The sequence below is a fragment of the Gracilinanus agilis genome, chromosome 5, assembly GCF_016433145.1.
Source record: "Gracilinanus agilis isolate LMUSP501 chromosome 5, AgileGrace, whole genome shotgun sequence".
Taxonomy (NCBI): Eukaryota; Metazoa; Chordata; class Mammalia; order Didelphimorphia; family Didelphidae; genus Gracilinanus; species Gracilinanus agilis.
Window position 1 is genome coordinate 39454921 of NC_058134.1, and position 25690 is coordinate 39480610.

General features: G+C 37.9%; 1 protein-coding gene across 1 annotated transcript in view; it reads left to right on the top strand.

The window, feature by feature from the left end:
* LOC123250353 (collagen alpha-4(VI) chain-like) overlaps positions 1 to 25690 on the top strand; it is a 144026-nt gene that overhangs the window by 15087 nt on the left and 103249 nt on the right. The window contains exons 6-13 of the mRNA XM_044679395.1: positions 1190 to 1741; positions 2132 to 2689; positions 3604 to 4185; positions 6754 to 7326; positions 18691 to 19025; positions 20440 to 20518; positions 21345 to 21490; positions 21647 to 21739. Coding sequence (XP_044535330.1) covers positions 1190 to 1741; positions 2132 to 2689; positions 3604 to 4185; positions 6754 to 7326; positions 18691 to 19025; positions 20440 to 20518; positions 21345 to 21490; positions 21647 to 21739 — 2918 coding nt within the window. The remainder of the gene's footprint in view (positions 1 to 1189; positions 1742 to 2131; positions 2690 to 3603; positions 4186 to 6753; positions 7327 to 18690; positions 19026 to 20439; positions 20519 to 21344; positions 21491 to 21646; positions 21740 to 25690) is intronic.

Consider the following 25690-nt stretch of genomic DNA (forward strand, 5'->3'; position numbering starts at 1 on the left):
TCTCTCTCTCTCTCTCTCTCTCTCCCTCTCTCTCTCTCTCTCTCTCTCTCTCTCTCTCTCTCCTCCCTTACCCCCTCCCCCACTCTGGGGTGTAGAATGTGTTTTGTGTCTACATGTATGTATGCTGTATGCTAAGGATATGTGAATTAATCAGTGTGGGAGAGCTCGTGGCCCTCCTTTCCCTGATGCAGATCACAAGCTATCCAGGACTTTGTAGCAGACTCTAAAGTTATATGGAGAAACTATAAGTGGGCATATGGGAAACCCTAGAAAATCTGCCTTGGGGGCCGAGGCTGGAATCCTCTATGCTATTTGATCCTAAGGGGTAGATGTTAAACTCTATTAATGTATGACCGGCTTCTACATCCCTCATATAGACCGTGAAGCTCACTTAAGGAGGACCTCAATTAAAGGAGGAAGCTCCCACCCCCCTGGGGCCTGTGCCGGTCATTAGTGTCTCTGCAGTGGGCTTTACTGGGTGTAGCAGGGAATGTCTGGTGCTGAAGAAAAGCCATGGCTTGATCAGAGCACAGATTTCATTCTGCAGATTCTTGTTGTCATCGCCATCACCATCATCACCAGCCTCACTGCCGAGGTCCCTCACAACTGCATCAGTTGCCCTTGAAAAGAACTTTACAGAGTCCTTCCTCATGGCCCCTTTGTAAGGTGCAGAGAGTGAAAACATTGCTATTCCCTTCTGATGCAGGACTGCCTACAGTAGGAAGGACACTGACTTTAGAGTCAGAAGGTCTCCATTCGAATCTTTTCCCTGTGTGCCTCTCAGTGAGTTACTAAACCTCTGTAGACGTTTCTTTTGCAGAATGAAGGGGTTGGACTAGATTATCACTGAATCTATTTCCCCATCTTATAGATGGGACAATTGATGCTCAGAGAGTGGCTTAGCTGTGGCTGCATAACTAGTGAGTATTGGACTTAGGAGTCCATCTTAGGTCTCTGGGTCAAATCCAATCCTGTATGATGCTCTCTTCATCATATCCTCCCCATGTGAAGAGTCTTCGGCAGTCATGGAATGCAAGCTTCTCGAGGGCAGGAACTGTTTCCTATTTATCTCCAGCATCTAGCACGGTGCTCCTGCCTTATTGGTGGCTGCTGATGGACTGACTTCTTAGGCTGTGCCTCTGAGATCTCCTTGTCGGGCTTTCACCATGTCTCTGTTCTCCTCCACTAGGTTGTGTTAGCACAGAGGAAGCCGATTTCTATTTCCTCATCGACGGCTCAGGCAGCATAAACTATGACGACTTTGCAGAAATGAAGACGTTCATGAAGGAGCTGATAGGCGTGTTCCGGGTCGGCGCAGATCGAGTGCGGTTCGGGGTTGTCCAGTACTCGGACTCTCCTGTAACCGAGTTTGACATCAGACAGCACACCAGCGTGGCCCAGCTGAAGACGGCCATCACCAACATCCAGCAAGTCGGAGGGGGAACCCGTACGGGAGAAGCCCTGAAATTCATGAAGCGCCTTTTCTCCGATGTGGCCAGGGACAAAGTCTTGCGTTTTCTCATCGTTATCACGGACGGGCAGTCTCAGGACAAAGTGGCCCAGGCGGCCGAGGAACTGAGGCAGGAAAACATCACCATCTATGCCATTGGGGTCAAGTCTGCCGTCACCAAAGAGCTCCTCGAAATCTCTGGCTCACAAAATAGGATGTTTTTTGTGAATGACTTTGATTCCTTAAAGCCTATCCAGCAAGAAGTCATACAGGACATCTGCTTCTCAGAGGGTAAGAAAGCTGAGGGGATCCCAAGCCAAATTCCACCCATCATCCACAGTGGGGTGGACATTTACACTGCTCGTATATGTCACATCTTCAATCTTGTTTGCAGATGGGAAGAGCAAATTAGTTAGGTCATCACAAGAGTTAGGATGACCTGTGAAGAGCCAGATTTTATGGTCTTCCTTTTATCCACTCAGACATAGCCACAACATGGTTTTTTGGCTTGAGAAAAGGATAGCCGAGTCTCGTAAACCATAATGGATTTCAGGAGAACTGGGGCATTTTCTGCCTGAGCTGCTGCCTTTCCAGGGAGGGGGTGAAGTTTGGGGAAGGAAGTAGGCTCCACTAAATTAATTCAGACATTGAGTGTTTTTCTTTCCTTTTACATTTTACCAGTGTGTAAGGATATGAAAGCAGACATTCTCTTCTTGGTTGATGGCTCTGAGAGAATCAACCCCAGAGACTTCGACAAGATGAAGGAATTCATGGTGCAGATGGTGAACAAGTCAGATCTTGGCTCTGAGAAAGTACAGATTGGCCTCTTGCAATTCAGTTCAAGCCCCCAGGAAGAGTTTCGTCTCAACACATACTACTCCAAGGTGGACATTCTTAGGGCCATCACTGGTATGGTACAGATTCAAGCAGGTGCCCAAATAGGGAGTGCCCTATCCTTCAGTTTGCCTTACTTTGATGGGTCAAGAGGAGGAAGACTTAATGTACCCCAGTATTTGGTCATAATTATTGGTGGGGAAATGGAGGATGCTGTGAAAATGCCAGCTAAGGCTCTCAGAGATAAAGGAATCAATATTTTTGCCATTGGGGTACATAAGGCCAACAACTCCCAGCTGCTGGAAATCACAGGCGCCCAGGACAAGGTGTATTATGAGGATAACTTTGATTCTCTCCTTTTCTTGGAGAAAGAGATATTTTTTAAGTTCTGCAATATGGAGGAGGGTAAGTGACAACCAACCTCAGTGTTGTTTTTTTTAAGTTCACACATGAAGCATGTTAATGATTGTCAATAAAGATTTGTTGGGTTTAATTGGACTGGAAAGTTTTCTGTAGTGCTGTGGCAGGTAGGGATAAGTGGAGTGGGAGACTTCCCCTTGAGCTCTTGTGTACTAGGTTAGTGGGTCTGCAAAGCTCATGGAGGCTTTTTAGGTTCTCTATTTGTCTCATACACAGACAGGGACATCCTCCATGGCACCATCTCTGGAATATATTCACTGAGTCTCTACTTAAAGTCTTCCAAGAATTCACTATTTTCTTGTGTCATCAATTCCACCTTCAGATGGACCTATTAGATAGACTTTTTCTTTTATTGAGCCTGTCTATCCCTTACTTCTGGATTTGCTCTTTGGTCTTGAGTAGAAGAAGTCTGATTCTTTTTTCCATGGTGCAGACTCCTTCAAATATTTGAAGAGAGTGAGCAATCATGTCCCTTCTCATTTCCTTCTCTTGGAATTCCTAGTTCCTTTGGAGCTCAGCTTAGGTGCCATCTTCTGCATGGGTTCCTCAGATAAATGCTTGCTAATTAATTAATAAAATAATTAATAAATACATTAGTCTCCAGACTAACTACCCTTGGCTCATTTTTTTTAAAGCTGAGAGTGAGTTAGGATTGGAATCAACATGTCTACGTTCAAATGTTCTGCTATATTCTTTATATATTAGACTCATTCCATCAGGTCCCTGAATGCATAGGCAGCATGTGTGGGTAGAATTAACTCCTAAATTAGATTCCCCAACTCTTTCACCCTTCCTCTGAAAATTTATAAAAGCTGAGGGCACAACTAGGTCCAAAGTAGGCACTTGGAATGTATGAATGAATGAATGTACTAGCGGTTTTCCTTTTCTCTTTCTCACAGCTTGCAAAAAGACAGAAGTAGCAGATATTCTATTCTTGGTGCATGCTTCTAGTGGCATCACCAACCAAGAACTCCTAGCCATTCACAGACTCATGGAAGCCATTATCAATGACTCACTGGTTGGAAAGGACAATGTGAGATTTGGGGCTATTTCCTATAGTGACAATTCAGAAGTACTTTTTTCATTGGATACCTATATTACCAAAGCACAGATTAGAGATGCTGTTTTCCACTTGAAACCGAAGGTGGGAAAAGCCCGTACGGCCACAGCTTTAAAATTTGCCAAGGAAATGTTTTCTGAGATGCATGGAGGTCGCCAATCCTTGGGTGTCACTCAGATCTTGGTGCTCATTACCAACAAACCAACTGAGGCTGGAGAAAAAAAATACCTACAAGAGTCAGCACAGACTCTGCAAGAAGCTGACATCGATGTCTTTGCTATTGGAATAAAAAATGTTAAGAGGCCAGAACTTCAGGCTATCACGAAGCATCGGGATCGGTCATTCATGGTGCAGAGTTATCATGAACTTTACAATTTGCATGAAAAAGTGACTCATATTATTTGTAATGAATCAAAACCAAGTAAGTGAATCTTCTTCTTTTCTCTCAAAAAAATTTACCAAAAAAATTAACTATTATTGTCCCTCCTTCAAAACAACAATAGCAAAACCCAAACTAAACAAAATATATGGATAAAACATTTCAGTTAAAAGCATAGGCACTATTCTACCACCACACATGCTCACTCTCCCCCAAGTAGGTGGAAGTATATTTCATTAAAACCAACTATTTCCAATTGCTTTGAGTTAGCTGTCCCTTAGTGCTGTTGTTGCTTAAGTCATTGAATACATTGACATATGATTCTGCTTTCTTTGTCCTGAATCGGTTCATATGAATCTTCTCATATTCTCTAAATTCTTCATTTTTGTCATTTCTAACTACATAAGAGCATTTCTTTGCATTTATAGGCCACAGTTTCTTTAGACAGTCTCCAATTGATGGGCACTCACTTTATTTCCAGTTTTTGGCCAACCAAAAAAATTAGTGAGCCTTTTTTCAAATATATAACCTCTTCAATAGCTCTTCTCAGTTAAATATTAATTTTGTGGCTATTTGGGCAGTCCATCCTGATTAAACTACATTATTTCTTGATGGGCTTTTAGGAATACTTAGCCAACTTCTAACTTAGAAAGGATGCCATCATAATTTTTACTCTTGATTATTATACTTTGGAAGTCTTTATGATTCACTCAAACCACTCAGGCTTGCTTCAGGGCACTCACTGAACTCCATCTAGCATACTAGATATTAGGACAAGGGGTAAGGGCCATCGCTTAGAGAACTAGATCTCTGGACCAAGGGTAAATATGGAGTATTTATGTGTCAGAGATTAAAGTGAGGTCTAAGAAGATGAAGAGAGAAATCAATTAGTTTGGTCAAAGCATCCAGACAGAAAGTGAGAGCCCGGTGTTATATACAGGTTATTTCAGGAATTTAGCCTGTGGTTGGGTGGACCAAACTCTTGGATCCTAGGGACATGGGATATGGGACCAGAACGTTTTGTAGAAATTATCTTGTTTAGCCCCTTGTTTTATATAAGTGAGAAAACTTATTTCCAAAAGCCTAGATTATTTGCCTAGGGTTGTACTTTTAGTTGGTGGCAGAGCTGTGATTCAAACCCATGTCTTTTAAATACAAATCTAGAACTCATTTCAACAGTCTAGAGGTTCTCAAACTTTTTGGTCTCAGGACCTCTTTACACCATTAAAATTTGGACCAACCCCCCTCCAAGAGCTTTTGCTTTGCTTATTATATTAATTGATATTTATCACATTAGAATTAATGTCTTAGGATTATTATGAAAATAATTGTGACCTTGAGCTTCTTCCGGAGATTCCCAGATCACACTCTGAGGCCATGTCTTCTCTCTAAGTTATCAAGGAATTGCTAGAATCAGGTACCAGATGATAAAATGTAGCTCATTCAGAAGGGAAGCCAACTAGGGTGGGATGTATGGGATCGTGTGAGAAAGGATATAAACATAGGGAACAGGGGCTATCAAAGAAAGAGGTAGTTTTGCTCCAGTCTTTTATAGAATTTCCCCTTCTTTAATGCTAGGAGAGTATATTGCCAATACCTCCCTTGTTATTGCCTAGCTGGGAGCTATATGATGCTGGGACAGCATAGAATAGTATAGACATCTGAATTAGATGAGAGGCATGGGGCAATAAAATCATAAATTTAGATCTAGCAGGGACCTAAGAGGGCATCTCACTAATGTAACTTCTTTATTTGCCATATGGCAAAACTGTAAACCAAAGTAATTTGCCTAAGGTTGCCCTGTGGGCAGAGTTGGAATTTGAATCCAAGTTCTTCTGACTCCAGATGTGGTACTCTTATGAGCAATCATGTTATATCAGCTTATAAATTTACCTAAATTTTTATTTTTATTATTATAAATATAAATATTATTATAAATTTTTGTCAGTGAGAATTTTAGTTATGGGAAGGTTCCAAATGATTTAACTGATCTAAAGTGATCAGAATAAAAAAAGACCACCTTTTGTGGGGATTCTTTCCCCATATACTCAAGTCATATTCTATGGCTGGGCTTGAACACACCTGACAGATTAATGCTGGTGTACAAGGAGGCATCTCTTTCTGAGGCAGCTACAGTATCATGGATAGGAGAGCTGGTTTCAAATCCAGGAAGACCCGAGTTCAGACCCTACTTCTGACACATACTGGCTATGAGGCCCTGGATGAGTGACTTAACCTCTCAGGGTTTTGGGGCAATCCTTTAAGATTCTAAATCATAGAAAAGGTGCTACCTTGCACTGATAGAGAGTGGGAGTTCCCTTACCTTTATTTTCGGAATTTCATTGGAATCCCTGGTCTCATCTCTCTCAGACAGTGATGCATTTTTCACAATGCACTAAAAGCTTTACATGCCCATAGCCTAACTTCTTTTATGTTTAATATGATTTGTTAAAAGGCATAGATCAATGTTTTAGCTAATTCAAATGGCTCAGTTGTCTGGGGTTGGGAGTAAGAGTGAAGACAGGAAAAACAGCAAGGGGAAAAGACTTGGACAAATCCTTTTTCCAAACTTGTATTTCCCTTTAAAAAACGATTTTTTTTCTTTTCCAGTTTGTGGTCACCAGGAAATAGACCTTGTGTTTCTAATTGATGGATCCTTGAGCATCCATCCCCGAAACTTCACTGCTATGAAGACCTTTATGAAACAGATCGTGAACAGTTTTACTATCGGCAAAGATAGAGTCCGCATTGGGGTAGCTCAGTACAGCACTAATCCTCAGAAGGAATTCTACCTGAACACTTTCTACTCCAGCGCAGAAATCAACCAACAAATTGACAAAATAACCCAGTTGAGAAGTCAAACAAACACTGGCAAAGGGCTGAGGTTTGTGAAGAGTTTTTTCGAACCAGCCAATGGGAGCCGGAAGGACCGGCACGTGTTACAGAGCCTGGTGGTCATTACTGATGGGATGTCCAATGATTCCGTGGTGGAAGCAGCAAATGACCTGAGAAATGAAAAAATCAACATTTTCTCCATTGGTATTGGCGCCATCAACCTCTTCGAACTTCAGCTTATTGCTGGCAATGTGGAGAGGGTATTTGTGGTGGGCGACTTTGGACAGCTGGGCAGTATCGAGAGGAAGGTTGTCAGTGAGCTCTGCACGCAGGCTGATATTGTTCCTGGTGAGTGAGAACAATACATGCTGTTCATTGTTTACATTTCTGTGATGATTCCTGAGACAACTTCTCTAATGGAATAGATATAACTTCATAGAGACTTACTACATAAAATCAGACAAGGAATCAGATAAAGATTAGACCAGAGTCCAAGAAACAGGAGTTTTATTCCTATATTCTCTTCTGTGGTCTTGTCAGTGGAAAGATGCCTGGAAGACCCAGCTAGATTCAGGTCTTTCTTCTGTCAGGTCTTAGCTGTGTGATCATGAGCTTAAACTCTTCTTAGCCTCTCAGCTACCTAGTGCTCTCCTCAAAGGCTACAAGTTCCAGATGAGCTACTAATAGCTTCCGGTGGAGGATTGTCTATTTTAGGTATTCTTGCCACCATTGAAGTCACAGGTTGGTGCCATTGAAAAAAAAAATCCCAATTCTATGCAGAATCCTGATTTAGCAGAGCTCCATTAATGAAACTACAGATGCATTTATGTTCTCTTTCTTCAGGATCAGTTCAGACATGTCTTCCTTTGATTGAAAGCTCTTAGTATTTCTAAGCTCAGGAATCTAATCCCTAGATTCAGGGACCTTGGAAAGGACCTTGGAAGCCATCCATTCCAATCTACTCATTTTATAGATGAGGAAAAAAGAGATCCAGAGAGGTGACCAAGGTCAAGAGTTTATTTTCAAAAACTAAAAATAGGAATCAGCTAATTAATTAAGGTTTTAATATGCTATGTTCCTAAGGCAAAATCAAATAATAATCGTGCTTTAGTTAATGAACACCGAAAAAATTAAAGAAGTCTCCAACCGCAAAGAATCATAGTTAGACTGTAGTTTGTTTTGTGTTTTTTCTTTCTTTTAGACTCAATATTTTTTCTCTGGGTTTTAGATACTGGGGGAGGTTCCATTGATCAATATAGAAAATAGAGGGCCAATCTAATTTTATAAAGCACATAAGTCTTTTTAATTAATGTGATCATTGTACATCAGTGTAGCCATTTACAAAATATGTTTAGCCATTACAAGGTGTACCAACTTTGTAAAATTAAAAAAAATCATAGCTAAGACTTGACATTAACACAGTAGGAAATCTTCTCAGCATGAAACATAATTAGTGACTCAGTGAAATTATTTTAGAAGAAACTTGAGGAAGTAAATGTTCTCAGGAATATAGTTTCTTGGGACCAATTGATTCATGGCTTCTATAGGTCTGTCATCTCCTAAGTTTACTGTTGTGGGTCTTATTTTAAGTTACGTTCTGCTCTGCCAGGAGTTAGTGGTATGGATGATAGGGGCTTTTAATGAGAAGCTAAGATCTAGATTCACCCAGAGTTTTCCTGGGCTGGTGCTCTATGAATTAGCTGTCTAAGATAGAACTTTGAATGCATATTTGAGAGACACAAATGCACACTTCACACTTTCTTTTCAAATGTAAAAGACACAGCACTACTAGGCATCTGAAAATAGCAGACAGATTATTTGTTTGTAGTATAAGAGCCATAGGACCTAGAGTTAGGTGAGATCCTGTTTGGAATCTTGTATCTGACATTTACTAAGTTTCCCTGATGCAGGACTATTACCTCCCAGTTTCTTCATCTGTAAAATGGGGATGATAATCGTAAAAGTACCTACTTCCCAGACTTGTTCATAAGGATTATATATATATATATATCCACATTTATATATTATATATGGATTTATTATACATATGATTTGTTATTTAGTGATTTCAGTCATATCTGTCTCTTTGTGACTGCTTTTGTGGGGTATCCACTATCTTGACAAGATACTGGAATGATCTGTCATTTCCTTCTCCAGCTCATTTTACAGATGAGGAAACTGAGGCAAACAGGGTTAAGTGACTTGCCTAGGGTCACACAGCTCAGTAAGCGTCTGAGGCTAGATTTGAACTCAAGACGAATTTTCTTGATTCAAAACTTAGAGCCTCTCTATCCACTGAACCATCTAGGTGCTTCAAATGATATAACCCACTTAAAATACATGGCAAAACTTCAAGCTTAATATAGTCAGTTGTGATTAGTTGGTGACTGTTTCTTAAGAAAGTATTTGATTACATGATTTCTATGGTCCCTTCCAACTCAGAATCTCATGAGACACATATTATCCAATGCTTTTGTTTCAACTACCCCAAATTCAAATAACATGCAACTAACAAAGTAGCCAGGAGTGGCTATTTTGGTGCTCTTCATATCAGATGCAGTCTAACTCTTGAATTTTACTTTTTATTTGGGTCAGAAACAAATGATTATTGCTAAGTAATAATTATATGTCCCCCCTTTTTGATCACTACATCTGTGATTTCATAGTCACCATATTTTAGCTACCACACCTGTTATACAGGGAGCTCCCTATAAGTAAATTTCCTTTGCCGATATAGATGAACCCTCTCTGCAATGTAGAATCTTAGAGAGTTGTCTAGGTGACAAAGGAGTGAAGGGATTTGTCCATCCTTCCCAGAGGGTCAAAAGCTCATCTACTCACAAACCTTCCCTCAAAAAAAAAAAAGAGAAAATTTGGGTGTGAACCTGTGATTTCATTGCTATAGGGAATACCCACTGAAGAAGTTGCCATAATCAATGAAGATTGGACTATTTCTGGCTGTTTTGTTAGCAGGTTTTGTTTTTAGATGGTTATTTGAAGACAGGGAGATTTTAAATGTTTTTCTGATTCTAAGACTAATATGTTAGAGATATGAAGCCAGGATGAAATTTGTACTGGGCTAAAAAAATGGTTACATAACAAAACCACCCAAAAATGGTTTTTTGGAAAAAAATGAGGTTTGATATTTAAACACAACTACACAGAAAGTTGTATAAATAAGAGTTTATTAAGTGCCTAGTATGTGTGAGGAACTATGCTAAGCTCAAAAAGGGGCAAAAATAGCCTTTGCTCTAAGTGAACTGCCAATCTTTTAAAAAAAATTTGGTTGAACAATTCAATGTTTTATTTCCACCCTAATTATATGTGACTAGAATTTTTAGCATATGTTTTCCAAAATTTTGAGATCCAAATTGCTTTCTTCCCTTACTTCTCCTCTCCCTGAGATGCTAAAACAATTTGATTTGGGTTCTACATGTATGATCATGCAAAACATATTTCCATATTGGTCATGTTGTGAGAGAATACTAATATAAAACCAAAACCATCAAATGAAAACACACACAAATAAAATAAAATGAAAAATAGAATGCTTTGATCTGCATTAAGACTCCATTCATTCTTTCTCTGGAGATGAATCACATTTTTCACATAAGTTCCTCAGAATTGCCTTGGATCATCATAATGCTAAGAGTAGTTGTCTTTTACAGTTGATCATCATACAATATTGCTATTATTGTGTACAATATTCTTCTTGTTCTGCTTATTTTACTCTACATCAGTTCATGTAGGTTTTTTCCAGATTTAAAAAAATCATCCTGCACATCATTTCCAATAGTGCAATAGTATTCCATTGCAACCACGTACCACAATTTGTTCAGCCATTCCTCAATTGATGGACATTTCCTCAATTTCCAATTGTTTGCCCCCACAAAAAGAGCTGCTATAACCTTTTTTTTCTATAGTAGGTCCTCCAACCCTCTGTCCCCTCTTTAATCTTTTTGGGATATAGACCTAGTAGGGTATTACTGGATCAAACGGTATGCACAGTTTTATAACCCTTTGGGCATAGTTCCAAATTGTTCTCCAGAATGATTGGATCAGATCACAACGCTACCAATAAAGCATTCATGTCCCAATTTTGCAATATTTTCTCCTACATATATCATTTTTCTTTACTGTCATATTAGCCAATCCTATAGGTGTGAGGTGGTACTTCAGTGTTTTAATTTGCATTTTTCTAATTAATAGTGATTTAGAATTATTTTTTATATGACTATAGTTCATTTGATTTCTTCATCTGAAAACTGCTTATTCATGCCCTTTGACAATTTTTCAATTGGGGAATGCCTTGTATACTTATAAGTTTGGCTCAGTTCTTTATGTATTAAAGAAATGAGGCCTTTATCGTAGAAACTTACTGTAAAAAATCACCTCCCCCATTTGTTGTTTCCCTTCTAATTTTACTTGCATTGATTCTGTTTGCACACAATTTTTAAAATTTAATATAATGAAAATTATCCATTTTATATCTAGTAATGTTGTTAGACTCTTACTTGGTCATAAAATCTTCCTTTATCCATAGATCTGTCAGATAAACTTTTCTGTGCTCTTCTATATAAATCCTAACTGGTCATAGTGAATGATCTTTGTGATATATTGTTGTAGTCTCCTTGCTAGTATTTAATTTAAAATTTTTGCATTCATTAAGTACATTGATTTATAATTTTCTTTCTCTGTTTTTGTTCTTCTTGGTTTAGGTATCAGAACCATAGTTTTATTATAAAAATAATTGCCTTTTAAATGTTTATAGAATTTACTGATGAATCTACCTGGTCCTAGGGATTTTTTTAATAGAGAGTTTGTTAATGACTTATTCAATTTCCTTTCTGAGATGGGGTTTTTTCCTCTTCTGTTTATCTGGACAATTTATGTTTTCATAAATATTAATCCATTTTGCTTAGTTTGTCAGACTTATTGGCATGTAATTGGGCAAAATAGCTCCTAATCATTGCCTTAATTTCTTCTTCATTGGTGTTGAGTTCACCCTTTTTCATTTTTGATGCTGGTAATGTGATTTTTTTCTTTTCTTTTAAAAATTAAATAAACCAATAATCTATCTATATTATTTGATATTTTTTATAAACTCAACTCAGTGTTATTTATGAGTTCAATGGTTTTCTTGCTTTCTATTTTATTAACATCTCCTTTGAATTTTAGGACCTCCAATTTGGCCTTTAGTTGGGAGTTTAAATTTTTTTCAGTTCTTTTAGTTGCATGACTAATTTATTTTTCTGTTTTTTCTCTATTTTATTTACTTAAACATTTCAAGATAAAAATTTCCTCCAAGTATTGTTTTGGCTGCATCCCATAACTTTTGATATATTGTTTCATTATAGCCATTTCCTTTAATGAAATTATTGTTGTTTCTGTGATTTGTTCTTTGTCCCACCCATTCTTTAGTTTCCAATTTATTTTTATTTTTTCCCATGGCTCCTTATTGATTGTAATTTTTATTGTAGTATGATCTAAAAAGGATACTTTTATTATTTCTGCTTTTCTACATTTGGTTGTGAGTTTTTTTATACCCTAATACATGATCAATTTTTGTGTAGGTGCCATGTACTGCTGAGAAGATCTATTCCTTACTATTCCCATTCATTTTTTCCAGATTAAATCCAACTTTCCTAAAATTCCATTCAGCTCCTTAACTTATTTTTTGTTTGATTTTTTAATTGTGAGAAGGGAGAGTTGGGGTCCTCCCTAAGTATAATTTTTCTGTCTTTATCCTCCTATAGCTCATTTAATTTCTACTTTAAAAATTTGGAGGCTATACCATTTGGTGCATATATGTTTAATACTGATATACTTTCATTATCTGTGGTACTTTTTTTCAGGATGTAATTTGCTTTCTTATCTCTTTTAATAAGATAATTTTTTGCTGTAGCTTTGACTGAGATCATGATTGCTACCCCTGCTTTTTTACTTTAGCTTAAGCCTAAGAGATGCTACTATAGTTCCTTGCCTTTACTTTGAGTGTATTCCCCTGCTTCAAATGTATTCCTTGTAAACAATATATTATAGGATGATTTTTAATCCATTCTGCTATCTGCTCCTTTTTTATGGGTAAGTTCATCACATTTTCATTGAAGTTATGATTACTAACTGTATTACCTTCCATCCAAAATTCTCCTCTTTCTCCTTTCACTCGTCCCTCTCACAAGTGCTTTGCTTCTAACCATCATCTCTCCTAATTCATCCTTCTTTCTATTTCTTTTCCTAGTCCCCTCCTACTTTGATTATAGGGTAAGACAGATTTCTATACCCACCCGAGTATGGATGTTATGCCCTCTTTGAACCAATGTCAATGAAAGTAAGATTTAAACATTGCCCATCATCACCCTTATTCTCACGTCCACTGTAATAGCATTTTTGTGCCTCTCCAGATGAGATAATTTACCTTATCTTATCTCTCTTCCTTCGTTCTCTCAGTGCAATCATCTTCACACCTTGATTTTTTTGATATCATGTCATCGAAATCAACTTATTCCCATAACCTCTGTTTATATATACTTCTTCTAACTGTCCTAATAATGATAAAATTATTGTTACAAGTATAATTTTCCTACATGGGAATATAAACAATTTTATCATATCCCTTACATTCCTTAAAATTTTTCTTTCTTGTTTACCTATTTATGTGTCCTTAAGTCTTGTATTTGAACATTAAAATTTCTGTTTAGATCTGGTCTTTTCATTAGGAAAGCTCAGAAATCCTCTATTTCATTAAATGATCATTTCTCCCCTGAAAGGATATATTCAGTTTCACTGGATGGATGATTTTTGGTTCTAAATCTAACTCCTTTGCCTTTTAGAATTCTAAGCCTACTGATCCTTTAATGTGGAAACTGCTTCATCTTGTGTAATCCTTACTGTGGCTTCCTCCATGATATTTGAATTGTTTCTTTCTGGCTGGTTGCAAAATTTTCTCCTTGGTCTGGAAGCTCTGAAATTTGGTTACTGAATTCTTGGAAGTTTTAATTTGGGAATTTCTTTCAGGAGGTGATTAATGGATTCTTTCAATTTCTGTTTTACCCTCATGTTCAGTTTTCTTTGACAATTTCTCGTAATATGATGATTAAGCAAATGGTTCAAGGATATGGTCAAATGGTTTTTGGATGAAGAAATCAAAGCTATCAGTAATCATATGAAAAAATGTTCTAAATCACTTTTTTTAGAGAAATGCAAATTAAAACAACCTTGAAGCGCCTCCTCATGCCTATCAGATTGGCCAATACAAAGTAAAGGAAAATGATAAGTGTTGGAGGAGATGTGGCAGTATTGGGACATGAATGCATTGCTGATGGAGTTGTGAACTGATCCAATCATTCTGGAGAATGAAATAGGGGAATGGGGGGAGACAGGAATACTTGGTATGGCTGTTACACACTCAATTTAGCCAGGGGAACTAATTAACCTTTTGTGAGTCCTTTGTGGTTATATTGAGACAGTAGGAAGTAACATTAAAGGATTTTAATAATAAAATAAAGTGGGGCAAATGGGAAATGGGGCAAAATATTCTTAACAGCTACAGGAGGGAAGAAACAGGGGTTTAGGTGGTCCAGGAAATCAGGGCAGGGAGGATAAAATTTACAGTACACTATACTAGGCTAAATGCAGGCTTGACAGGGTTTTGGGGATCTCACTGCTTGCTCCAATCATGTTCTCAACTGTCCCAGGATCCAGGATGTTGGTATGGTCCACAAAATCTACTGTGTCACTACAATAGGCTGTCACAGACCTGCAGGTCCACCCTCCAAAGGTACTGATTCAGACCTATTTGTAGTTCTTCAAAATGCGGTCCAAGTGGGGTTTCTCCAGTGAGATCAGGGCACAAGCTCCTCTACCAGTGGCAAAACTCCCAAATGTCCCAGAGTTCAAAAGCCCTGTGTCCTTTCAGCCACATTCTAAAAGCCCTTAGAATGTTCAGCTCAAGCTTGCATTTTCCAATATACTTTAAAAGTTTTTTCACTTATCTACTTTGACTTATTCCTTATTACAAGAGCAATTTGGAACTATGCCCAAAGGGCTATAAAACTATGCATATCCTTTTGATCCAGAAATACCACTACTAGTTCTATAACCCAAAGAGTTAAAAAAAGGGGAAAGGATCTACTTGTACAAAAAAATTTGTAACAGCTCTTTTTGTGGTAGCAAAGAATTGGAAACTGAGGAAAAGCCCATCAATTGGGGAATGACCGAACAAATTGTGGTATATGATTGTGATGAAATATTATTATATTATAAGAAATGATGTAGAGACTGATTTCAGAAAAAGCTAGAAAGACCTACATGAATTGATGTAGACAGAAATATGCTAGACCAGGAAAATATTATACACAGTAATAGCAGTATTGTACAATGATCAATTGTGAAAGACTTGCCTAATCTCAGCAATAGGGGAAAGCCTATGCTATCATTTCATAGGCATCAGTGGATGATTAACTATCCCAGAATGACCCAGAAAATTTCTGAAGGACTTATGACAAAGAATGCTATCTCCCTCCATAGGAAGAACTGTTGGAGTCAGAATGCAGATCAAAGCATACTGTTTTTCATTTTAGCTTATTTGTATCTTTATTTTGGGATTTTGGTTTTATATAGATATTCTTTTATAATAATGAACAATATGGAAATATATTTTGCATGATCATATATTTAGAACACAGATCAAATTGCTTACCATCTCTGGGAGAAGGAAAGAAAGATAAGGAGGGAGACAATTTTGATCTTATAATTTTGGAAAGCACGCTGACAATTGGTGTTACATGTAATTGGGAAAATAAAATATTTTTAAAAATTAAGATATCTAGGCTTTAGAAAAATCATAGCTTTCAGGTAGTCCAATAATTCTTAAATTACTGGATCAGTTTTTGGTCATTTGTTTCCTAATGAAATATTTCAAATTTTTGTAACATCCATGATCTTAAGTGGGGTTAAAGCTGCCTTACAGAATTCCACAGTGCCTCCCAGATCTCCAGGAGAGGGGGCAGTTGGGGCAGTTAAGAACCTGGGTATAAAAAGCCAAGACATCCAACTTGCAAGTACACTTTGGATACTGCTTTTGGGGGTTCAAGGGAGGCTGGGAAGAAGTGCAGCATTGCTTTTTGTTAGCTCATCTCTGACCTCAGGGAGCAGAGTGTTACTTTGCTGGTTTATTCCATAGAAACTATACCAGGCTGTGAGCTCTGGGAAATATTACCTCACTTACAAGATATCAATTAATCTTCAATCAAAGTTACCTTAACCATCTTAAACTTAGTAACATTAGATTAGGAGAAAGGTTAGTTAGTGAGTGAGATAAAAGTTAAGTTATTTAAAACACTTTCCCAAAAGTGAAGGCAAAAAGTTTATTGGAGATTTTAGATAGCTTACCTCCTCCTCATTCCTAAAATCCACCTCCCCTCTCCCTGTTCTCCTGAAGTTAATAAATCTTTTTCCTAGTTAAATTTGAGAGCCTGTGTGAGTTTATATTAGGCTATAGCAATGGTTCCCAAACTTTTTTGGCCTACTGCCCCCTTTCCAGAAAAAATATTACTTAGCGCCCCCTGGAAATTATGAAACTATTTATCAAACTCAAAATAGAATGTAATACAAAAAAAAGTGTGGCCATCACTGCTCCCCTGGATCGCTGCAGCACCCACCAAGGGGTGGTAGCACCCACTTTGGGAATCATTGGGCTATACTTACCACCAATATACATTACCTAGGCAAAATCTTCATCTAAGTAAGCACTGGTACAGCTTTTATTCTGAGAGCAAATCTGCTGTATGGAAGACAACTTGAACCTTCACTATCCTAAGGTTTAGGGAATAATCTTTAAACACTGGAAGTTGCTAATCTCAGTGGGATCAATTCCTATCTATCAACCAACTTAGCCTGTTCAGTCTCCATTACTTGACCTAAAGGGGATTCTGTTAACTCTTATTTCCTTCTCCTCTAACTGTTTCAAGAGGGGGAAGGGGAAGAATTCTATTCACTCCTACCCCTCCCCCTTGGTAGGAAAGCAGCATCCTCCTTGCTCTGATTCCATTACCAATCATTGCAAATTTGACCCAATTCAACAAAAAAAAATCATGGCTTTCAAGTAGTCCAATAATTTTTAAATTACTGGATCTGTTTTTGGTCATTTGTTTCCCAATGAAATATTTCACATTTTCTTTTATTTTTTCATTGTTTGGATTTTGTTTTAATATTTCTCGATGTTTCATGAAGTCATTAGCTTCCACTTGTCCAATTCTAATTTTTAAGAAATTATTTTATTCATGTATTTTTTCTCCTAAAACCCTTACTTTCTGCTTTAGAATGTATACTCAGTACTGGTTTCAAGTTAGAAGAGTAGTAAGGGCTAGGCAATTTGGGTTAAGTGATTTGCCCAGGGTCACACAGCTAGGATGTGTCAGAGGTCAGATCTGAACCCAGGACCTCTTGTCTCTAGGCTTGGCTCTTAATTCACTGAGCCACTTTGTTGTCCCTTTCAGTGAGCTTTTGAATAGAAAATTTTATTTTTATGAAAATTCATTATCAAAGCGAAGGGAAAGCTTATGCTGTCATTTCATAGGCATCAGGGAATGATTAACTATCCCAGAAAGATTAATGACTACTTGTCATTAAGTATAGATGGACCTCAGCTATTCTTGAACTCATGGTCAGCCGGAGACAACCAGCTGGTAGCAGGCCAATGAGTCATGAAGGTCAGTTCTAGGAGAGAAGGAAATGGCTCAGCTATTACTGTAAGATACTCAGAGGTTCATATAAACACATCAGTCCACAATCTTTCCTTTCCGCATCAGAGAAAATCAAACTTTCTACCCGCATATTTCTTTGTCTCTGATTGTCATTTTGATCATTTTATGAGTTTTCTCTTAGTCCACTGTCACGTGGTATAGGGAGAGCTGGGCCTTAGAAACAGAAAAAATAGGGATGAAACCTTACCTCTGACCCATATTATGACCTTGGGCAAGCCACTTAACCTCTGGGTGCCCCAGGTTAAGGCTCCTCTAAGACCATGAGGTACAGAATAATGATGGATCATGAATGGTAGTAGAAGGAGTTTTCTTGCTGGGAATTTTCTAATCTACATCAATAAAACCATAGGCAAAGTTTATGTATTATTTTTGGAGGTGGGATTTTGAGTAGAGGTGTTCTGTCCCAGTCCCCCATTCCTTAGACAGGGAGGGCCCTAGTCCTATCTATTGAGCCCTCTTTAGCTTGTGGTGATCTCAGGTATATTTCTGGTGATGGCTCTTTGGTCACTTGGCCTTGGCCTTCGTGTTAAGTCCACTGTGTCCAGCTTGTCTACTTCTCTGAAGGCTCTTTCTACTCACTGTCTTAATAGATGTCAACAGAGTCAGTAGAAGGTGCTTTGGACTTTTCAGGTCTGCCCGGAGTGGCATAGGCATTTTGTTGGGTAAACAAAAGGACAGTTACAGTGGAATAGATGGCGCATACATTGACCAGTTGGTCAACAAGTCAGTTGGTCAACAAGCATTTAATAAGCACCTACTATGTTTTAGATGTTTGGTATACAGAGAAACACAAATGAACTCTGATAAGGTTTGCCAGATTCCACTGAAATCATAGTTCCAAGTCAAAGTTTTGTTTATTGCGACATAAATTTGGGGGCAGTTCCAAAAATTGCAAAGTCTTTCCTGGCTTGGTTGATTTGTTTTTTTTGTCTTCACCCTTGCACAGAATGCAACATCGATATCTCAGTAGGACTTGACACTTCTAATTCAATAAGGCTGGTACAGCAGAAATTTCAGCACGTGCTGCCAAACTTGATGCAAAGACTGACCCTGCTATCCAACATCAGTTGCATGGCCAGCTCTCCACTCAATATCCGGCTACGCTATCATATTCCTGCTCCTGATGGCCAGCTTTGGTTTGACTCTGGTTTTGAGAAGTACAACGAAGGCATCATCCAGAAGTTCTTTGACCAGCATGACTTGGTGAACAACTATATGAATGTAGCTTTTGTGCGGTCCCTTGGGGAGAAGGCTCTCAGCTTGACTTCTGCTAAAGTGAAGGTAGTGGCTGCCATTTTAAACCTCAGCTCAGACCACATGAGCCTACTGGTGGTTTTAGATACGCTTTTTCTACTTAGAGGTTAAATTTCTCATATTTAACATCTGTTTTATAAGAAGCAATAGTGGAGTGGCCAGAAGGCTGCCTTGTAAGTCAGAAAGACTTGAGTTCAAGCCCTGTTTTGGACACATATTAACTTTGTAGACTTGCCCAAGTCACTTAATTTCCTAATTTTCCAAAAACAATTGTCTGAGATTATTACTACCAGAGCATAACATCTCTATTGACTCATCTACATTGATGATGGGAGTGTCCTCACTAGGTATTCCCAAAAGCAATGAAAATACAGGTTCAGTATGAAAATAAAAATGTCTATTTCCAATTTTCTTCATTGTTGGAAATTTCATATGATCCAATTTGTTCTTGAATACAAATTGATAGGAAATCTCCCAATTGTCTGGATTCTCTCAGCATGCAAGTTCCCTCTGAATATAATATGTGTGTCTTTAGAAGGACCATTGTTCTTTAAGGAGGGTTTCTACCTACCAGGTTATGGCTTGTATATTAACCAAGTCCATACACTGGGCTGTTTTTAGCCACTTAAAATACTCTAATGGATCTATGGTCTCATCAATATAGATATTCCCTTTAATGATGTAGATTGCAACCCATTCATGCCTGTCCATCCCAGGCAACTCTTGTTTAGGACCTTGCATAGTAGTGCAAATTAGAGGACTAGTAAAATGAATCCTTTTAAAAAATAATTTTTCCGTGATCAAGCATTTTTTTTATCCCTCACACCTTCCCCCCACCCAATAAAAGCAGAAAAATAAAAAAGGAAAGAAAGAAATACGGAACCTTTGTATAATACAATCATAGTTAAACAAAACAAATTCCACATTAGCCTTCTCCATAAATACATTTCTCTTTATTGAAGTGAGTTCTGTTCTTCAGTCCTCTAGAATCATGGTTGATCATTTTCTTGACCAGAATTCTCAAATCTTTCAGAATTTTTTGTTGGTACAGCATTGAGATTTTAGCACAAACTATTCTGCTGGTTCTGTTCATTTCAATCTTCATCAGCTAATATAAGTCATTCTGAAATTATCTCTTCATTATCTTATAGTCACAAAATTATTCCTTTAAATCAGTATATCATAACTTTTTCAGTCCTTTCCCAAGTGAAGGAACAAAATACCCCAAACCAATGGGCCTGACCAAAACATGGTGGGAATAGGAGTGGAGGTGAGTATCATGGTTGAAAAGACATTGTTTTAAAGAATTTCTATATCAAAATGATAAAAGCAATTTTTTAGCTAACCTAGGTTGTTAAGAAGATTGGCAGACCTTTGATATTATTCGGGTATTACATTTTTGATAGATGTGGCTGCTTAGCACTTTTTTGTTTTTAAACAGGTTCTCTTAGTGTTTACAGATGGACTGGATGATGATTTGGAAAGACTAAAAGAAACTTCAGAGTTCCTTCGTGGCCGAGGTATAGTAAAACAATTATGACAGTGTAGTGTTAATATGATAGTGTTGTCTTGGGAGTCAGGAAGAACAGTGTTCAAATGTAACCTTCATCTCTTAGAAACTATGTGATAATACAAGGGTCACTAATCTTTTCTGGTTATCAGTTTTCTCATCTGGAAAACGGAACTAATAAGACCTGTACTTTTCAAGGATGTTGTGAGGCTCCCATGTGGTACTGATTGTTTGCAAATGCTATTCAACCTAAATAATACAGTATAAATTGGGTTTATCATTATCCCTCTTGTTGAAGACTTTACCTAATTTCTGATTTCCAGACTTCCCCATCCTATTTCCTCTGGCCATACTTCCTTACAACTAGTCCTTTGTGACTATGTTTTAGGCTGGTGCATGGCCAAGTAAATGAAGGTTGATAAATGATCATGTGTGGGGTGAAAAATAGTCAAACCTCTATGAATCTCTACATGTGAGGCTGAGAAGAAACCAGACTGAGCTAAAAAGAAATCATGCCAAGAGCAAAAGCAGATTAATTTTGGATCCTACATGGCATCAAAGTGGGACATTTGGACTCAGTCAAGAAAACCTAAGTTTGAGTCCCATCTCTGGACAAGTCACTTAACTTCTCCATGTTTTCATTTTTTCATCTGTCAAATGGGGATAATAACAGCACTTGCCCTCTGAAAGAGATGAGAGGGGATATAGGATGGGCAAATCAGCATTTTGGAGGTCCAATAGATTTTTTGAATCTCTCCAAAAGTCTGGGACAAGGGCAAAATATTCAAAAGCCTACAATGTAAATAGACTTTTTTTTGGATGTTTTTCCTTTGAAGGTCTTCATGCACTCATATTAGTTGGCTTGCAACGTGGGCAGAATTTAGAAGAACTCCAGGCCATTGAATTTGGCAGAGGATTTGGTTATAAACAACATCTGAGTATCACAATGAATGGTCTTCCAAGCCTTTTGCTGAGGCAACTTGTAAGTTGTTTTGTGATGTTCACACCCTCCCACATTGAGACCCATTAATTTATAAAAAATCCCACAAATTTGAATGTTAAACTTTCTGTTCTTTTAAAATATGATACCAAGTGATGAGATGAAAATTTCTTTTGTTTTGTGGATTTTATTTTCTAGGACACAGTTGTTGAAAGAGAATGCTGTAAGGTCAATTGCAAAGTTTTGGGAGAATCTGGTAACTCAGGAGTACAAGGGAGCCGTGGGAGGAAGGTGAGAAGCTTTATCAATGTCTTCTACCTACTGACTGACATTTCTTTCTGACTTTGGTCTTATTTTTTGCAACAGAAAGTATGACCAGGGCTTAACTCTGAACTAATGGGGTATTGAAAAGATAGTATAAATTCTGTTCTAGTTATAGCTTGTCTTCTGCTAGCAGGAGATTGCGTGGTCCAATGGATAGGCAATGAATATAGACTGCTGAACTTGAGATCACAAGACCCCACTTGCATGACCTGGGCATTCATTTTCTTAGGATTCAATTTCTACATTTGCAAAATGAGAAATCTGAAGAGGATGGCTTCTGACATTCTTTCCAGTTCTACATCTGTGATCCTAAGGAATCTAACACTTGGCTGACCATGTAATGCTGCCATTTTCTAAAACATTTTCCATCCAGATGAAGCAGAAATCCAAATCTATCTCCCTAAATCAGTTTTTTTAACCTCTCCTTCAAGAGTTAGATAATTTCCGTAATTCCTCTATTTTGTGTCTTCTCTTCCAAGTAGAATATTGCTCCATCTTTGCTATCCCACAGGTTAGGTAACATCATATTTAGTTGGGGAGGGCAGATTAAATCGGCCAGCCCAGTGAAATATCTAGGTATAAACATATGCTGAAACATACATAAAAACACTTTACACACACACACACACACACACACACACATATATATATATATATATGTATGTATATATATATAAAACACTATGAACATATATAAGCTTATGAGGTACATACATTTTCAATTCTAATTTAATTCAACAAACATTTGTTAAGTTCTTATTCTGTGCTAAGTGCTCAGGCTACAAATTAAGGCAAGCAAGGTTACCCCTGCCCTCAAAGAGTTTATGTTCTAATGGGTGAAGATACAAGTGAGCTGGGTAAATGGAAAGGAATGAGTTGGTTCTTCTCCTATCCCAAACATAGCTAGACAAATTTAGAAATTGCAGTGGAAGCCTGGAACTAAGTAAGGAAAGACCAAAGCTGGTCTCTCAAAGCCAAGGATGACTCCAGGAGTAATCTTTTCTAAGGTGGGGCAGAAATGGAGATAATGACCCACTTGGAGTCCAGGACAGAATACAGGGTTGCAATAAACTTGGTAGCCACATGTCTCCCTGTTATGGAGTCTGTTTCAGCTTTTTCTATCAGATAGTTGATTTATATACATGACAATAGATTTTGGTACATAGACTCAAATGTTCTTTTTAAAAAAATTTTATTTAATTGATTAATTAAGAAAAATTTTCTATGGTTCCATGATTCATGTTCTTTCCCTCTCCTCATCTCACCCGCCTCCTGTAGCCAATGAGCAATTCCACTGGGTCAAACATTCTTTTGGACCCTTTTCATTTGGATTCAGTGGTTATTGAATGCAAAGCATTGTGCTATAAAGATTTCAAAGAGTACCAAGACATAGCTTCTGATTCCAAGAATCTAAAGTAGCCATAAAGTTTTCTCTTGATCACAAAATATTTCCCTTGTCCCATACATGTTTAACTAATAGTTATATATCCCACTGCATCCCATTCATGCACACCAACTCTGATTATGTTTTACAATTACCAGACTGAGATAACACAGTAATCTTCTTGATAAGGCTAATAATTTAGAAGTTTACTGGTCAACCCTTGGTTATCTCTGTGTTTTTTTTCTTTTTTTAAACATTTATTAATATTCATTTTTAACATGGTTACATGATTCATGCTCCTATTTTCCCCTTCACCCTCCGCACTCCCCCCACCCATAGCCAATGCACATTTCCACTGGTTTTAACATGTGTCCTTGATCAAGACCTATTTCCAAATTGTTGTTAGTTGCATTGGTGTGGTAGTTTCGAGTCCACATCCCCAATCATGTCCACCTCAACCCATGCGTTCAAGCAATTGTTTTTCTTCTGTGTTTCCTCTCCTGCAGTCCTTCCTCTGAATGTGGGTAGTGTTCTTTACCATAAATCCCTCATAGCTGTCTTGTGTCATTGCATTGCTGCTGGTACAGAAGTCCATCACATTCTATTTTACCATAGTATATCCGTCTCTGTATACAATGTTCTTCTGGCTCTGCTCCTTTCGCTCTGTATCAGTTCCTGGAGGTCTTTCCAGTTCACATGGAATTCCTCCAGTTTATTATTCCTTTGAGCACAATAGTATTCCATCACCAGCTTATACCACAATTTGTTCAGCCATTCCCCAATTGAAGGACATACTGTCCTTTTCCAGTTCTTTGTCACCACAAATAGAGCAGCTATAAATATTTTCGTACAAGTCTGTTTATCTATGATCTCTTTGGGGGTACAAACCCAACAATGGTATGGCTGGATCAAAGGGTAGGCATTTTTTTATAGCTTGGCTAGTTTTCTGCCTCTTCCTTCTTAGCCAGAAGCATTTCTGTGAGATCACTACTCTCCAATCACTTCTATGAGATCAGCACTCTTCAGTCTTCTTCCTCCAGAACTCCACTTAAAATTCAACTCCAGCAAAAACCCTTTGTTGATCATCCTAAACCAGGTTAATTCCATTAGTCCATTCACTGAATTTGAGCTCCACTGACCTCGACATGTTCTGAGTGTGTGTGTGTATGTATATATATGTCATCTTTTATATATGATGAATCATATTTCTTTTTTAATTGTAAGATTTTTGAGGGCAAGGGCTATGTTCTACTTCCTTTTCTTTATCCTTAATGACTAATACTAGATTTTCTATAGTCAATGCTAAATAAATGTTAATGGCACACATACCATAGATAATCAGATGATTTCACATAGTTTCTCTATGATACTACATAGTATAATGGAAAGAAAGTTAGATGTAATCAGGAGGTTTAGGTTCAAATCCAAACTCCGAACTCTCGGGCTTTGCAACTGTGGACAATCCAATTAATCTTCCTGAGTTTTTTGCCCCTCATCTCTTAGAGCCTCCTTGCTTCTCACCCTGGAACATCCCTCCATCAAGAAGACTCTTTTCTCCCTTACGTTCATCCTGGGGCTTCCATTTTGTGGAGGGCCTAGGCCACCCCTCTTCACTTTTTCTTGGTTTTTCTCATTTTTTGGACTCTATCTCTGTGTTTTAAAGATAAGAAATCCTTTTTCCAATACCAGGAAAAAATAGGTTTCATCATGAGCTTTAAAACTGGTCATCTGGTTCCAGTGAATGGAACCCAATTATTATGGCTTCTCCATAATCCTGGATATGAACTAAAATCTAAGACGAACCCATTTGTTCTGTATCATTTCTCTACTTTTGTCACTCAGGGGAAGACTTTTCTCAAAAATTTATTTATTTTTTATTTTTAGAAAAAATTTTCCATGGTTACATGATTCATGTTCTTACTCTCTCCTCCACCCCCATCCCCCACCCCCTGTAGCCGATGAACATTTCCATTGATTTTTACATGCGCCATTGATCAAGGCCCATTTCCACATTGTTGATAGTTGCAATGGGGTTGTTGTTTAGAGCCTACATCCCAAATCACGTCCAATCAACCCATGTGTTCAAGCAGTTGTTTTTCTTCTGTGTTTCTGCTCCCACAGGTTTTCCTCTGAATGTTGATGGTGGTCTTTTTCATACCATCAGAATTGTCCTGGGTCATTGCATTGCTGCTAGTACAGAAGTCCATTACATTCAATTTTACAACAGTGTATCAGTCTCTGTGTACAATGTTCTCCTGGTTCTCCTCTTTTCACTCTGCATCAGTTCCTGGAGGTCATTCCAGTTCATTATTCCTTTGAGCATAATAGTATTCCATCACCAACAGATACCACAATTTGTTCAGTCATTCCCCAGTTGAAGGGCATACCCTTGTTTTCCAGTTTTTTTACCTCAACAAAGAGCATGGCTATAAATATTTTTCACAAGTCTTTTTCCCTATGATCTCTTTGAGGTATAATCCAAGCAGTGCTATGGCTGTATCAAAAGGCAGATAGTCTTTTAAAGCCCTTTGAGC